The following is a 17176-nucleotide window of genomic DNA, read 5'->3' on the forward strand; positions in this document are numbered from 1 at the left end:
TATATTCACATATTTATATCCATGATCGAACACACATTTATTTTAGATTTCTAGTTGTTGGATGCGCTCCTCTTAATTGAAAAATATTAACTCCTTAAAGAATGCCCTCGGGGTTAATATACTTTTTTGATATACACGCACAGGTAACATTATGGAACGTGAACGTGTAGACTTCCAAAGTGTGTTTAATACGATGAAACAGCCACTCACAGAAGCTTTCTACCCAGGCAGGTGACTGCGTGGTGTGGCGCTCCCCCGCCAGCCTTGCGTCGCTGTCGGAAGCGGGCACACTGAGTCTGTTCTTTGTATGTGTGCACATTTCTTTTTAAGAAAGCAAGCATAGAAGTGCCCTGCCAGCATGCTTTTTTTGTGGGGACGAGGGCTGGCGACCAGTGCAGTATCCTGCCCCGTGCTTTGTCCCTCAGATATGCTTGTCCCATGCCCGGAGTTTCCTTTCTATTGTTCGTTAACTCAAAAACCAAGTAACCTAAAGCAAAAGGTTCTGAAAAATGCTTCTTTACGTTTGGAAGGAAAGAATCCTTTCTATGGATACTTGCTCACTTTTCTTTAACCACTCTGAGACCATAGAAACTATTTTACTCACCTGAAGGCTTCTGTCCCCTCTCTGTAAGAAAAAAAAAAAAAAAAGCTTACCTAAGGTAAATTGATGCTAATAGGTTTGCGGGTTAAAATGAAGGCTTCAGAAAGCAAGGGTGCAAGTTATTACGAAATAGATGGATCAAAATGGAATCCCAAACCTACAAAGTACTTTGTGACAAAGGCAAAAGGAAGAAATAAAACCGCGAGCCTGGGCTGCTTTTCCGCACGGCGCTCAGAGCTCTGTGGAGGCTGCCCAAGAGGGCACTGTCTGGGATGACTGAAAGGGTGGCATCTTACCCACGAGCTGCCACAAACTGGCCACCTCCGGTTTACTGGGCTAGTTTTTAAAGCATCGGAGTCTTGGGGTGGGCAAGTCGAATGTCTAAAACCCAACTGAACATGTAAGTTTTCACTCACACTTCATCCTGCTTACTTTAATTAGATTAAATGCATCTGTGTACCAAGTCCTCCTAATGCTTCGCACACCGAAAATTTTAAACTATTTAACGTCGCTAGGTTAAGAACAGGGAAACTAAACTCAAATGCCCCGGCCTTGTGAGGCTGGACTGTGGCCGAAAGCTGTGCTGGAGCACAGCAGGAAGTGGCCGGCCGCATTCCCATTAGGCAAATCTTGGGAGAAATCAGGAAAAAATAACTGTATAAGGCTGGTACTATAAACATCCTGGTATAGCGAGAGCCTTCCTATGACTTATTTTTCAAATATCTGACCATGGGCATGGTGCGGCCCACAGGCAGAGACCAAGTTCTTCCTCCAAGAAAGCTGTTCATCAGAATATTCATCCAACAAAGTCAATTTCCACGTTTTCTTTTTGCTAATGTGAGCGCCCTTTTAAAAATTCATTTACTTTGAATAATACAATATGATAGGGAGTTGGAAAAAGACTTTACAAACCTGAAACCTGAAAAATACCCAACAGAACAGGAGTGCTATTATTTTCCTTACGTAAAGCAGAATTTGATTTCTGAATTTGCAACCAAATTATATGTAAATCCTTGCCAAGTATAGACAGGATAAAAAAGTGTGTGTTCTTGAATATTATTCTGACTCACCCAATTTCTTGTTTTACCAAATAAAAATTGGGAGGAGGAAAAATTAACTTATTACTGTGTGTGAGAGCAAGAAAAAAAAAAATCAGCTAATGAAAAGGTTAGCAAGCCAGTACGATTACACAGTGATTTCAGGTGAAAATTACAAAGCTAATATCTTGGCATTTAGTCATTGCCTTCATAATGATACAGTTGTCAAATCGGTATTTGTGCCAATGGAACAAGAGTTGTAAGTGGCATAATGGAAGATAATCTTTTTCTTTGTGGCTTTTTAAATTCAGTGTTTTAATCCACCCATTTAATCACACAACATATATCACATTAGTTATAATATTTATAGTGTTTAGGAAAGTGATTATAAATAGATTATAGTGTGGTGGTTGAATGTGTTGGTTGTAGTATTTGTCTGTGTGTGTGAGTGTGTGTGTGTGTGTGTGAATTTATCTCAAAGGTATGAAGCCTTTCTGGAGTCTGCACTTGGGAATGGTTTTCCGTGAGAAGAGTCACCAGATATTTATTTTCAAAATCTCCATTTGGTCCTTACCAAGCTGGCTGATTATTTTGGAAAAACAAGAGATTTGGTATTAAAAGGGCCCGGTACGTCCAGTGTTTAGATCTCTGTATCCAGCCTGGTCTCTGAGGCATTTCTGTTGTTCTAGTCCCCAAAGTTGCTAAACCACAAAATGTCTTTAATATGTTTTTTTATAAAGTAGTTGAACCATACAGTAAAGATGGGGAAAGGGGGACTTTATAATGGCAGTTAGTGGTTGGGTTCTTCCTTGGTGTGGCCAGAGCAGGAGGAGGTGACGGCAGGGCCTGTGTGGCTTGGGCGGGGGTGCCCTGCAGTACTCATCTCATGGGAGTGTGTCCTCTTCCCCCAATATGTCCTGGTCAGGGCTGGCAACTGTCACAGTGGAGAAAATTATAAAGGACTGCGCTAAGGAGAGATTGGTTTTTCCTGCCGTCTTGTTGGAACGTGGCTACGGCTGCTGGGAGTCCTTTTCTGAGGAAGGGGAGCACAGAATTCCTGGGCTTCCCAAGGGGACCCCACAGCCCTGGAAGCTGGGAAGGGTCACCCCAAACCTTCCTCGGGGCAGGGGCAAAACCCACTCCATCATGGAACTACCCCAGCTTGGGCCCTCTCGCTTGGTGTCAGCAGCCATAGAAAGTGAAAGTTGGTCAGGGTTTCGGTGAAAAGATTAATCAGAAAACATTTCCACTCCACTCTCTAAAACTGAATTTTCTCATGGCTGGGGGTGGGGGGGGGGTGGAATGTCTGTCCCTACAAAGAAGAGGCCATTAGGAAGATTCTAACACACAAGAAAGTAATTTTGGAAGATTTCTTAATCCATCCTATTTCCCCCCCCCTCCTTCCCTTCCTCCTCTCCACAACGTATATGTCATACGGTGGTGGCAGTCATGTGTGTGTGTGTGTGTGTGTGTCTAGCACGATTCAACGCCAAGGTCAGGGTGGGCCTAGGGAGCCTCCTAGGTGGGTCAGTGGGCAAGGGAGGCCCTGGCCTGAGCTGCTTCGCCTGCCCCAGCCCAGCCTGGCACCATGGCTGGTACCCCCTGCCTGGGCAGTCCAGTGTGGAATGAAGTTTCCTGGGAAGCAGGGCACACGAGGAACTTTTGAATTTACCAATGGCATAAAAAGTATATATATTTTTATGACAACGGGCAAGTTTTAATTGGTTGACAGAGATGGCGAGATGTGACGTCAAGGGACACTGGTTAGAATGCCAAGGCCGGCTGGGGTGGGGGGGTGGGGAGAGACAGGCACAGAGAGACACTGGGATGGGGCCCAGGAGGCCTCGTTTCACTTGGGCCCCTGTCGCGGGCACTGGGTACAACCAGGTCCATTTGGCTCTGAGAGAGGGCATGCCCCGGGTAGGGGGATGGGGTCCATGCAGGGTGACCCCGTGTCGGCGTCCCCAAGCGCCAGGAATCACTCAGGCGCCCTTACAGAATAGCCAAAAAAAAAAAAAAAAAAAAAAGCAGCTGTGGCTTTCTTGTCATTCTAACCAGGGTCCGGACCCTGGAGCCCCGGCCCGCTCGCGACTGCGGCAGAGGGCGCGGGCAGGAACCGCGCGGCCCGGGGACAGCAGCGTCGTCGTCCGGCCCCCAGATAGCAAAGCTGCGGCCTAGAACTTCTCCCCGCAGCTCCTGCACCATGGGCCGGGGGATGGGGGGTGTGGGGGGTGGCAGGAAGTTGTTTTTGCGGGGAAGGAAGAGAGAGAGCTTGGAGCTGGGCAGCGGCTCCGGGCACGGTGCCCCCGCCCATTTCATGCCTTCCCCGGGCACCATGAGGGCCCCCCTCTGCCAGGCACCTTGCGGCCCCCATCTCTGGGCACAGCGCGCTGCCCCCTCCGTTGCACCAGATCCCCTGCACTTCGTCTCCCACCCCACTGGACCCCGCGCCCCTCCCGCAGCCCCGCAGGCAGGGTCGGGACAAGCCGCCGCGGGCTCCTCCGGGTGCGCACCGTGCCCTGGGGGAAGCCCGCTGCCACCCGCGATCCAAAGCCCTGTCCTAGAGCTTCGTCTAGAGCTCCGCGGCGAGCCCTAGCCTCGCAGGGAGGAGGCCGGAGGTCTAGCCGCCACTCCGCCGCCGGGCTGGGCTGCGGTCAGGCCAGGGACCGTCGGTCCGCCCCGGGTCCCCAAGCCGGGCCCGAGCGTGCGCGCGCGCGCTCCGCTGCCCGCAATCATGGCAGCCGGCGCCTCGGAGCGCGGCCGCCGAGCGCGCTCCGGCCGCTGCTTAGGTGCCAGGGCGGCGGGGGCGGGCCGGGGCCCGGGCTTACGGGCCGCAGGGCGCGAAGCCGAAGGCGGATGAGTCCCCGCGAAGCGCTGCCCCTAGCCCCTCGGGACCGCGCGGGCGGGGAGACCGCGGGGCGGCGTGCCCGCGGGGGCGCGCACGCGGGGCTGCGGGGCGAGGCGCGGGGCCCGGGCGGCGAATCCGCGGCTCGCGCCGCCCGCCCCGCCCGCGCGCGCCGGCCCGGGGCGGGGGGGTGCGCGGCGGAGGGGGAGTCGGGGAGGGGCCGCGCCGGGTCCTTGCCCGCAGCGGGCACGGCCGGGGGCCCCGGGAGGCCTTGTTGGTATTCCGGGCACAGCCGAAGCCCTGATCTCCCCGCGGAACTGGGGCGCCCGGGAGCGCTGCGCGGCCGCCCCCCCGGGCGGTCTCCCCCAGGCTGCGGGGCCGTAGGCGCCTCGCTCCCCCCGCCCATCCCCTCCTCTCCAGGTCCCCCGGACCCCCTCCCCCGCCCTGATCCGGCGGCGAAGGGGTGGGCAGGGAAACGCGCTCTCTGGGACAGGTGCCAACTCCGAGACAAAAGACATAAAATAGGCGGCAACGGGGGAAGCGCGGCCGGCGCGCTCGGGCGGGGACGGAGGCGCCGCGGGGGCCGCATCCTCGGTGCTGATCGGGGAAAGTTTGGGAAGTCGCCGCGGCGGCTTCGCGGCGGCGGGGGACACGCGGGCCGGGCCGCCCTCCGCGCCGCGCTCGCCCTCTCCGCGCCGCTGCTGAATAATTCATGGCGCGGCCGCCGGCCATTAGCATGCACCGGGCGCGCGGCGCGTCTGTGCCCAGTCGCCGCCGCCGCCGCCGCGGCATTCGGCGCCCCGGCCGCGCTAGATGAGCGGCCGCGCGGAGGCCGAGCCCGCGCTGTCCCCGCGCTCCCCCGCCGGTCCGCCGGCCGGCCGGCTCCCATTGTGCCGCGGGCCTGCGCCCCGGGCCGTCCGGTGACCGCCCGCGCCCCGCAGCGCGCCCGACGGCCGGGCGCTGGAAGTTTGGGCCCCCGGCGCTCGCCCGCCCGCCCCGGGATGCACGTGAACTTGGAGAAAGTCGCCGGGCGCGCTGGCGCGGACCTCCGCGGCAGGGCGTGGGCGCCCCCGGCCCCGCGCGCTTTCGTTTTCGCCCCGGACAAAGGTCCCTCGCGGCGCAGGTCGCGGACGTGGAGACCGTGTCCTGTGGGTCACTCTGCGGGTTGGTCCGATCGTTCAACCCGGGGAAGCCGGAGCGAGAAGAGGACGAGCGGCGCGGTCGGAGGCGCGGTGCGGGACCCGGGGAGTGGGGCCTGGCCGTGCGCTTCGCCCGCGCCGTCCCGGAGCTGTCCCGCCCTGGGAAGAGTTGTGGGAGATGGCACCGCTTTGCTCTCTGCCCCTGTCGCCGCGTGAAGGGGAGAATCATTTTGGAAGCCAGGACTCGGACCGATGGGCCAGGGCCTGTGCAGCCGTGGGTGCGATAGCGCAGTGCCGGCTGCGTCCGAGCGCGATCCTCCGGCAAGGGCAGAGCTGCCGACCAGCGCGCCCCAGGCTCGGTCGGGTTCAAGGCGACACTTGAGGATGGTAAGTGCATTTCTCACTTTCGCTACTTAGTGAATTTTTAAATATTGATGAAGGGATTTCTAAGAAGAGCCCTTTTGTAGGGCAGGCCTTCCGCAGACCGGGGGACCTGGGAAGGAAGGTTGATCTTGGACCCGAAGCTGCCCCAGCTTGCAGCAACTCCATGGCCGTCGTTAAAATTTTGGAACTTGGAATTTGTGAAATACAGCTTTTAATCTCAGATGTGTGCCGGCCATTTGCCAGAGAGAATTTGGTTGAACACGTCAAATAGCAGGCTTCCTAAATAGAACATGAGGAAAAGAGAAAACAACAGTTTTTAGATCAGACGTGTTCTGAAAGGTTGTTTGGAAGCCACAGCCCTTTCTTGAAAAACTGAAATCTTTCATTCACTTCCTAAACCATCAGTGCTGCTTTTTTTTTTTTTTTCCCCTGCTGGTCAGGCATTTATGGAGAGCTGGTTTAGGGCGGCCCTGGGTCAAGGACTGGCCGCTCTGGCCCTTGGAGTGAAAGCCCCGTGTGTGGATGCTGTTGTTTATGGTGGCATAAAACAAAAACAACTCATAATTTTTCATAATAAATCCCTCTTTATAGATGGGTCACACACGGGCCCAGCCCACAGCCCTGGGGAATTTGTGGGGAGCAAGAAAGGGGTAAAGGGATGCATGTTTGCCGTAATTACAGGGTTTTAAGGTAACACTGAAATTAATTTCTTCAAAGTTGGGCTTCAGAGGCCACGACAGTCTCTGTAGGCCAGCACTATGTTCATTTTATTTTAGTTCGTTGGTTTTAGCTGTTTGGGATTTTTAAAAAGCATGTTTGCGTGTTACTTACCCTGTTAAAATGAAACCCATAACTGGGAGATTAAACCCGCTTTTTAATATGATCGTATCACAGGTGCGATTTCCCCTTTACTCTGCCTCATCTTATTGATGTGGTTTGGACAACCTTGCGGGGTGCTTTGACCACAACATAATGGGGAGGGGGGGCCTGTTTCCATAACTCCCCAGTGCTGTGAGCTGGTGCTCAGAGGCCATGTTTCCGGGAACGTGGACAGAGGCCTGCGTAGCCCAGGCCTGCCTCATGCCTCCCTCTCCCAGGGCTGCCTGGTTTCCAGAACCGAGAGGAGAACCCAGAGGAACGAAGAGACGGTTTCAGTAAGGTCCTGCTCACCTGGCCCCGAGGCTGAAGGTTTGCTTCTGTGAACTACTGTAGAGCCATCCTCGCCATCTTTTTAGCTAGGCCATCTCCCCTTACCCCAGTGCCCTGTTTTGAATTTGTGTTTATGACTTTATCAGAGGCAGCTAGTAGACTTGAAACACGGGGAGAGACACTGGGGAGTGGCCTCAGAAATGGAGGGTGGCTTGCCCCTCTGGCCAGGAGCTGACGCTGGCCGTGGTGTTGGCAGCGATGGGTTAGTAATTACAAAAAGCCCGGGTTCCGCTGGGGCCTTGCTTGTAAAATGCAGGAGACATTCTCTTGGGTCCACAGATGACCTGTAGTGTAGCGCACGATGGGCAGGCATGGTGTGGCGTTCTGCTTAGACTGTTGGGCATCCCCCAGGGTTAAAGCAGACCCCAAAATAAGGGGCGTTGGTTGCTCCCTCTGAGAGCCCACGGGCCAGACACCAGGAGTACAGAGAGGCCTGAACATCCGAGGAGGCACCCCCAGGGCCACTCAGCTGGGGGCTACTGTTCATCCGGCTCCAGGGGCCCAGCACCGCCCCCCCCCCACCCCCCCCAGCACAGGGGATGTATTAGGGCTGAGAGGCCACAGCCAACAGCCGGGTCGGCCCCGTGGAGGGAGGCTCTGCCTCGGCACCACGCCATCCTGTCCTGCCTTTGTCCTTGTCCTTAGGGCCAGCCCGACACCCTGGAGACTCCTCGTGGAGACCCGAGTCCCGGCCAGGGGCTTCTTACTACGTAGGGAGGTCTCACCATGCGGGGAGGTCGTCTCACCATGCGGGACAGTCTCATCTGGAGAAAATGCATTTTTGAGGATGTGTACATGACACAAAGTTCGGAAAATGGATCTGGTGCCTGCCTGGTTTTTCTCATGGGGTTTCGGGGAAAGAGTGGGCTAAGCAGGGGCAGGGTCTTAAGGACTGCAGCGGGCTGGTGGGAGGGTGGCCCTGCCACTCCTGTTTTTGTTTACAACCAGGGCCAGGCCCAGGGTGCCCCCTGGACTGCGCTGAGTCTTTGCCGTGCCCCACCTCTGGCCACTTCTGGCCCAGGGGGTCTCCAGGGTGCGGGTGGTGCCTGCTGCCCAGCACAGGCAGTGGGTGGTGACTAGCCCCTGCCCACATTCAGGTCTCCCCTGCCGCCTAAACAGGTACAGACAGCATCTTGCTCTGCTCAGCAGGACCAGCGGGGAGCTTTGCCACATGGGGGACGTTCGGGTCCCTGGAGTTTGCACCCAGCTGTGGTCGATGCTGTGAAGGGGTCTCACTTGCTTCCATCTTCATACCGGCGTGGACGAGGCCTGACGGGAAGGCGTCCCGTGGGGCCCAGGGAGGGGCTTGAGGGCTCTGCCCACCCTGAGGGGCTCTCTGGTGTCCAGGGTGACCAACGTGTGCCCTCGGTGAGGGACAGCGCTCGGGGAAGGAAGGAAGCCCCACAGACCAGGCAAGGAAACATCTTCAAACCATCAGGCCAGGCTGTTCTCAGGCTGGGAGGGTGTTTCTGCTTGTTAGGGAGCACAGAGCCGCCCCTGCAGTAATCCTGCCACGTGAGGGTGTCCTAGCTCACGGCCGGGCCACTCCAACCCGGTCCCCTGCCCCTGGCTCGCCGTGGGACCCTGGACAAGTCCTGTCCCCTCCCAGGACTGCAGCCCACGCTCTCGAACAGGAATAAGAGCCCGGGCCTCGGAGGGTCCTTGGGAAGGTTCAGACGCGGTTATTTCCACAAACCCCAGTTGGGGCACGTGACAGGGACTCCATAAATGGCTGTCGTTGGAATTGTTTTCGTTGTAAATGGTAATCGCCATTTTCATTGTTAGCTGTTGTTATATTTTTGATCTTCTAAGAAACAGGGAAGCTAGTTTTGGTTTCATTGGAAAGGACACCTGGGTGTTCACGACACACCCCTCCCTGCCCTGCCCAGGTGGTAGTGAGGGTGAACCTTGGTGATTTCAAGGTAGACGACCAGGAGCTTCCGAGCCAGCGCCTTCCTCGTCATGGAGACTTGGCTTAGGCACGTGCTCATGGAGGAGGTGCCCCTTCCTAGGCACCTTTTAGGAGTGGAATCTCCTCAAGGATGGCACTCACTAGGGAGCCGACCCCGGGGGGGCTGACCAGGGAGAGACAAGGGCAGATGTCCTGACCCAGGCGTCCAGGGTGCCCACGCCAGCCGCTCGTCATCCTTGTCTGCAATTCAGGTTGGCAGTTTGATGGGGCTTCATCACTCTGACAAGCTAATTGTTCTTTGACCCCATACGAACGTGCCTTTACTAAGATGCTTGCTTTAAGAGAGCTTTCTCTCTTAACTGATCATCCGGGAAGACCCAGCAAGATTGCCCTTTCTCAAAACATCTTGTCGGAACAAGAAAGAACCCCAGATGGCATCAGCCCTGCTTGCTGATGTTACGGAGCCGAGAAGAGAGAAAAAGCAACAATTGTCTCCGAGCAAAGACAATGGACCTTTTATATGAAATATTTATTTTCAGGGCCGACTGGTGTCCCGGTGGCTCGGCATTGCAGGCCCTGAGAACTCAGTCAGGGACAAGATGTACAGAAAAAGAAAAAAAAAAAAAAGAGTTCCTTGACCTGTGATTCTTGGGGAATTTCAGTGGGAATGTCTGGCTTTCTTTACTGACTGGCGTTTAAACTTTCACAAATTCATTTTCTCCCCCTCTGTGATTTCTTCTGAAAGGCCGCTTGCAGGGGCCTGTTGGCACATAGCGGAAAGGCAGCCAGGCTTTGGACCGTGGGCTGGATGCAGCCTCGCTGGGGCCAAGCGTGGCTGGCCGTTGTCTGCTGGGGGGTGGGTCGCAGAACGGAAGCGGACTGGAGGAAGAAGGGTCCTCACGGGAGTGGGGGTGAAAGGAAAGCCACCAAGAGCCAGTCTTGGACAGTATTTGTGATTCTCCAGCGTCCCTTGCTCCTCCCCAAATCGTGTTGTCCGATGAACTTGGAATCTGCCGGCAGCTTATCAGAGAGTCTGGCCTATTGGCGAAGCCACACATAGGCCCCTCAACACCCTCCTCGGCTGGACAGGCCTGGCCCAGGGTTCCTGCCGGATGGATGTTCTCTGAACTAACAGAATGAACAGACTTTTGCTCAGAGGCCTGCTCCTGAGCCACCCCCAGTTTCCCTGCCTTGCGGCTCAAGTGGGGCTCACGTTGCTGACCCAGGTTCCTGATCAAGGTCCAGCTAGGAAGGCGGTCTGGGAAGTGAGGCCCGGATCCCAGGCTCACATTAGGGACCCCGGGAGGAATGGATCAGGCTGGGGCTTGTGACGGGAACACTGGGGCACCAGTTTTCCTGGTGTAGGGCGTGGGGGGCGTTGGAAGGCCGTGGTGGGCCATTGGCCCAGACCCCTACCGGCTTAAGGGGTCCTCCGTCTGGTGGGTGGAGGACAGGAGAGGGAGTGGCCCCCATCAGGGTAAGCGGCAGGGTTTCCTCTTTACCCAAAAGGCTGTTGGCAAATTATATTAGGTGGCTTCAAAAATGAGGGTTTTTAAAACAACAACAACAAAACAAACCTGCTGTTGCATCTTAAAAAAAAAAATCCTGGAACCTCTTAAGTGGAGTCGTTTCACTTTATGCATTAACGACCCCCCCAAAAAAATGTAATGAAGAGAGCTCTCTTTGGGCAGGGGTGAGGGCGGGGGCAGGGGTGAGGGCGGGGGCAGGGGGCACCTATAACAGGCCCCGAGCCCATGCTTGGAGTTGATAAAATGGAAAAGACTGAAATCCCTTCCCATGAGGCAGGACAACTCTAAAACACAGATTTTGTTTACCTTTTTTTTTTTTTTAGAGAAGGGTTTTGCAAGTAAAAGGCTGCAAAGTCTTCCTGTGAAATTTTGGATGGAATTGTGTTGTTTCAAGACTCTGGATTCAGGAGTCTTGCCTTTAGGGACAGCTCAGAAATCCTGTGGATGGGTAAATCGGCTGGCCAGGCCCACTGTTGTGAATCAGTGGCTAAGAGGTTTTCTGAGCAGAGATGTGGGCCAGCAGAGGCGGTGGTTATTATCGCTAAATGAGCCTGGCAGTTGTGGTTAGAAAATGTGTGCATGGGGCTTACAGAGCAAAGCCCAAAGTTTCTCTCTGTTTTTGGAGTAATGGAATTTCCCCTTAAGATGGGTGGGGGCAAGCGTGTTGTCTCTGCTGCCTTCGGTTTCCGATGCTGAGGCCAGGTTTTTCAGTGAATCACCCTTCCTTTAATTCTAGGATTTGAGATGGTTAGGAAGTTTAGCTGAAATATTACCTGCTGATTTGGGGCTCTTAAATCTAGATTCGCCTTTCATGTGTTTAACAGCGATATTTACATTCAAATCAGTCTTTTATAATTACATTTTAAATTATAATGAAATGATGGAGCTGGGGCTCCAGTCTTCCATAGGTTTTACCTGTGAGAGGTGCTCTGGTGGGCTGCACGGCACATCACAGCCCTGGGCTCCACGCAGGTGTGAGCAGGCATCGGACACGAAGGTGCTGGCCTGCAGGGCCACACGTGTGTCCTGAGCATGTCCGAGGGAGTGCATGTCACCTGCGGGGCCCTCCCCAGGCTCCCGGGAGGAGAAAGGCTTGTGGATAATTCTGACCCCAGCATGGCCGCGATGTCGCCAAACCTTGTGGCTCTGGGCTCCCTCCCGGAAGGGCCTGGTTCGGGCCTGGCTGCTCTCTTGGGTCTTGAGCCCCATGCGGACCCGCAGGCCTTGGGGATGGAGGCCTTGATCTCCTGGGTGGCCAGCTGGGCACTTCTGGGGGTGGTGTGTGTGCCAGGTGGGGGAGGGGCGCCCTAACCCAGGTTCTGCCTCCTCTGCCTTGTTGGGGTGGCACCCCCCGCCCCCGACCGCCTGCAGTTTTCCGTGGCTTCCCCCATGGAGCATGGGAGACCCTCTCCTCCTGGGCCCAGGCTGTTGGCAGCCGTGCCACGCGGTTTCTGGAGTGGAATTCCCGGTGTTCTGGGTCAGGCGCGTGGCATTGGAATCCTACCTGCTTTGTCTCTGGCATCAGCTGGTGAGCTGGTCACGTGGCTGTGTGCGTGAGCCCGGAGCCCGAGGACTAGCGGGCTCCTCCCGCCGCTTCCCTCCCGCTCCCCCTCCTGTGCCTGTGCCCTGGGCACGGCCATCTCGTGCAACCATAAAGTGGTGTTGAAACAAAATGCACTCCAGGCAGCTGGGGTGCAGTGGGAGCTCCATCCGCGGGAAGGCCTGGAAGCCAGGGCAGATGCCCCGGGGGCCCCCGAGCAAACTCCGGCCGCGGTGGCCTGGCCTCAGTCCCTGCACGCCGTCCCTTCTGCCCCCAGAGCTGGCTCTGCTGGCCCGGGGACCCTGCCCACACTCACAGCCTGCTGGCCCACCCTGCAGGGGGACAGCCTGGTGGTCATCGCCTCAGTTCTGGGCCACATAAAGGTCCAGAGGAGAGACCCCGGGCGGACTGGCTGGCCACGTGGTCACGGCCTGGTGCCTGCAGAAGAGGCCCGCAGGGTCTAATCAATCTCCAGGTGGAAGCGCCCCTGTTAGAGCCTCAGGCCCACAGACCCGGCTTGGGTGGCCGCTCCTCTCTGTGCGGGATTTGCCCGGGTGAGACCCGTGGGTTTGTGGCAGTCTGGGTGGGGTGTGGCGATGGGCCCTCATCGTGGCCAGGCTGAGCGTCCCTCACTGTGTCATCACGGCAGCCCCGAGTGGCGGGAGCCGAGACCCCAGCCCGGGTACCGATGGGGAAACTGAGGCTGGGAGAGGCTGCGTGGCCTGCCTGGGGCTTGGTGGCTGCTGGGACCTAGGGCTGGGTTTCGGGGCGGTGGCACGGCTCCGGGGGCATTGGCTAGAGGGGGCTTGCTCTGGGCGGCCCCCGGGGAGCCTGGCCGGGGTGCTGGCTGCCGCCTGCCCCCCGGCCGGGAACAATGCGGCCTCTATCGCCCCGAGCCGGCCCGCCAGGCGGGCCTCCCGCAACATGGCGCCGGGGCCGCGCCGCCTGTCCACGGGGAGGGCTGGCGCCCGGGCCAGCCCGGCCCCCCGCGTCCTCCTGGGCCGGCTACGCAGTGGCCAGGCGCTGCGGCCGCCCCTCCCGCCCGCGCAGGGCCGGCCCCCGGCCCCTCCCGCCCGGCGGCGGGTTTGGGGGTCCGGCCCACCCGCCTCTGCCACGTCTGCCACCCTCCCAGCACCCACGAGCATCTTTCAGAAACTCCCGGTGGGCGGGGCCGAGCCGCAGCGGCCGCCTCTGGCCCCCTCCCCGGCAGCCAGTGCCAGAGGAGAACCGGAGACAAAAGTAGCATTTTCCTCGTCCTCCTGGGCCGGCAGCGGGGCCTCCCCAGCGCCCCTCGGCTCCTGGCCGCCCTGCCTCCGGGATGCCGGCGTGGCCGAGGCCCCGGCCACGCCGGCCAGGACCGAGGGGACCGATGGACGGTGGTGGCCGCAGACGAGGTGCCCGGGGGCTGGCACCCGGGCCCGGCCCTGCTCTGCCGGCCGCGGGGCCTGGCCGGGGCGACGGCCGCCGTTTTCACTGCCTTGCTGTGGAGCAGCTCCCTGTCCTCCTGCGCCGGTAAGTCTGCCTCCTCTTCAGTCCTCTCCGCGCTGGAGACCAGCCGGGGGCTCTGCCATCTTGTGCCTGTTACGTTTGCTTCTCTCTAATTGGTTACCCGAAATTCAAAATTCTATTTCAGATCCCCCCCCCCCCCCCATCTTCAGTGAAGTAAGCCCTTCCAAAAACTGCAGGGAAGAGGCAGAAGCCAAACCCATTTATTTTTAAGATCCAAAGCTACAGGGCGTTCGAAATCACAATAAAAATGAATGTTTGTTATTTCACAGTAGCTGCATGTTCAATTATAATTTGAACGAATGTTTCGGGAGGTATTAATAGGCACGGCCTTCTCTTTCATGCTCAGTTGTACCGGTTTTATTTTTATTTTTTTTGGAGGGGGGAGATCTCATTATTGTTGTGATTATTATTTTAATTTTCGGCCACACCAGAAGTGGCAAAGGGAAAAAACACCAGAAACATCCACAGTCTTCCCAGCCAACTCCTCGGAAGGCAGGGCCAGGCAGGCACACGGGAAGCTGGATTCTGCCTTGAGAAACAGAGGCCCTTTCATTTTGCCCGGCGTCTTTAATGCTGCCATATCCACAGTTTAGCGATCCAGTTTCTTTCTCCCTTTTATTTTATTTTATTTTTGGAGAGGGCAAGAAAAGGAAGCTGTTTTCAGCTCTCAGCTTACTGTGGGAGATCTCCTAGGTTGTTTTGGGCTTTGTGTTTTAAGCACTTGTTTAAGCCAGGGGTTCCAGCTAACATTGCTATGCCGGCTCCAATCCACCCTGCCCATGGACGGCTCGTGGGGCGCAAGTGTGCCCGTCCACCAGCTCGACCCTCTGGGGCCCTGAGTGGTCCCAGGGCCTGCCTGTGCTCCGATCCTGCCCTGGTCCCCGACTGGCAGAGCTGTGACCGAGACATCCCGGCCGTCCGGGGTCTGAGCCCTGGCCACCGGAGTGGGGAGTGAGTTCTGGAAGGCCTCTGAGCTCCCGGACCACACCGGCCCTGCCATCCGGGAGCTGGGCCCTGTAGCTGTCGGAGTCTCTCCGTCGGGCCCGGAACCTTTCCATTTAGAAGGTGGGCTTTGCCGAGTTCAGCTCTGAGCTCGCCTCCACCCTCTGGCAGGCTGACAAAAGCGCCCGCAGACGCAGCCTGGTTTCCCCACGTTGGAGGGGCAGCAGCCAGGGTCTTGATTTATGGAAAATGGAAAATCAGGCCCCGAAAGTTCTAAATTGCAACCGAGAGGAAAATTTCCACGTGAAGGCATTTTTGTTTTCCTGGTTCCGAGGCGTGGGGGTCCTGTTTGTGCAGGCCTGAGCAGCCGGCCGGAGCAGACACCACCAAATCCTGAAACGGAGCTCGGCACACGCGAGGAGTGTCTGCGGCTGCTTTTGTTCTGAGATCCGACAGCAGTCGCTCCTGGAGGATTTGGGGCTGCAGAGACAGGCACACAGAGCAGAGATAATTAAAACATTTTCCTGATTGTGACAGCCACATTCTGCTGCTGCAAGCTGGAAGATCATTCCACCCAAATATTTAGCAAGCACCAAATAAAACACTGGTGACAAAATGAAAGTAATCGGAAAAAAACAGTGTAACAAATTCTAGAGGCAGAAGAGGCCACAGTACAGAGAGGTTGGTTGGAGGGTTACTGGAGAGGAAGGTTGATCGTTTTAAAAGGATTTATACTGTTAATAGCTGCCCACTCCTCATTTAAAAAAAAATTTATATGATAAAATTATAATTTTCTTGTAATTAAGTGTAGATGAATAGGCCTTTAATTCTAAATCCTAGAATGACAGTCAAATTTCCTGAGCGTTAACTCATCTTCTTTTAGGACAAGGTAGCGCAAGTAGCGTAAAATCAATTAATTTTCATAAATGAGCATTTTCATTCTAAATTGGTATTTTCCACCGAGATTATGTTCATCTAATGGTTTTAATGTATATGAATAACACGTTTTCCAGCCTACACCTTGTATAGTTGGGATAGTAACGTGATCAATTATCATCTTCATTTTTTAATTTGGGTAATAACACTGTACCTCTCCCAAATCAGTAAATTTCCACAGAATCTTTTTGTTGTTGTTGTTTTAATCAGGCAAAAATATCAGCATTCTCCATGGCACCCAGTACTTCTCAGCAGTATTTTTTTTTTTTTTTAAGAAAGTACCACACATAGCAGTTTTCACATCATCGCTTCTATATAAATTCACTATAGACTGAAATTATACATTCTCACAGCACAGATGGGCTGGTCTGTCATTATGACTGCCGGGTCCTTGTTGGAACACACAGCATATTTCAATTGTGGAGTCGACAATTTCGAAGAACTGAGGTCAAAATAAACAAGTTGCCTTTGTACATCAAAGCAGTCTTATTAAATGATCTTCTGATCCCCTGAAACGTTTGGTAGCAGAACAACCATCATCTTATTAAAATTTAATTTAAAATTTGGTCTTCATCTGCACCTTTTTAAGACTCCAAATACCCTATGTCAGAGGACCTCAGATGTTTTAATTACCAATTCTTATCTTTTTTTGCATCATGAACAGCCTAACAGTAATTTATATTAAAAATTATGGGGTTTGGGACTTTTGATTTAAATATCTTTATAATTTCTATAGGAAAAAAATGAAACCTTTCGCTGTTCTATGTAGACATTCATAAAAATTATTTTGAGAAGCTTCTGAAAAACCAGATGATAAAACCAGATGATAAATGTCTAAAGATACATCTAAATCCAAGCTAAAAAAAAAAATTCAACAGGTAAACTACAAAGAGTAGCTATAAACTTTAAAAAAATTATCTCGCCAAGATAAAGTGCAGAATTTATTGGTCCATATCAACACACGTGAGGGCAGAGCGGTTTTACAGCCACGATAATTTGCAAATGGTGATAACTGTTTATTTTGTGAATTTGCTCGCATTATGATGTAATCGGTTCGGAGGGCTCTTTTTTCCCAGCTCCTCCTTATCTTTAAATGTTTGGTTCTGCGCCTCTGAATTCCAGATCCCAGTGCTGCCGCCTCGGAGGCTCTTCGTGGCCGAGAGCAGCTCGCCCGAGTGCGTGCCGTGCTCGGTGAGATCTGGGTGCTCCCTCTGCCGCGTCCCGAATGCTCCCGACGTGTTCCATTCGTCAGCAGAAGCGCTTTGTTGTGGCTTGTTTGTTTGAAGGAACATACCTGTTGGCAGAGATGTGGGGGAATAATACGAAAAGTGAGATGTTGATGAAATTTACCGGAGTGGGTTGTGAGCTGCTTTCTGCAGCAGCTGCGCTTTTGGGTTGGTGGTTTTTTTTTTGTTTTGTTTTTAACCACTTTCTCCTTTTCCCATGTTCGTCTTCGCAGAGGCCATCAGAACTGGGTTTAGTATCAGCCGCCATGAACGTGGCACTGGTCTGGGGCTCTCAAAGATGAGGCACAACAAGACATCCTGATACCGGGGTCAGAGCCTCAGAGGGATGGGGTCAGAGCAGGATGGT

General features: G+C 55.0%; 1 protein-coding gene across 2 annotated transcripts in view; it reads left to right on the forward strand.

Annotated features, from left to right (window-relative positions):
* LOC128048431 (uncharacterized) overlaps window positions 1-17176 on the forward strand; it is a 61055-nt gene that overhangs the window by 19472 nt on the left and 24407 nt on the right. Inside the window, exon 1 of one of the 2 annotated variants that reach the window (XM_052640819.1) lies at window positions 5696-6009. The exons of the other annotated variant lie outside the window; for it this stretch is intronic. Coding sequence (XP_052496779.1) covers window positions 5875-6009 — 135 coding nt within the window. The 5' untranslated portion in view covers window positions 5696-5874. Of the gene's footprint in view, window positions 1-5695; window positions 6010-17176 lie in introns of those variants that run through there. 2 annotated transcript variants of the gene reach the window in all.

This window comes from Budorcas taxicolor, chromosome 5, assembly GCF_023091745.1.
Source record: "Budorcas taxicolor isolate Tak-1 chromosome 5, Takin1.1, whole genome shotgun sequence".
Taxonomy (NCBI): Eukaryota; Metazoa; Chordata; class Mammalia; order Artiodactyla; family Bovidae; genus Budorcas; species Budorcas taxicolor.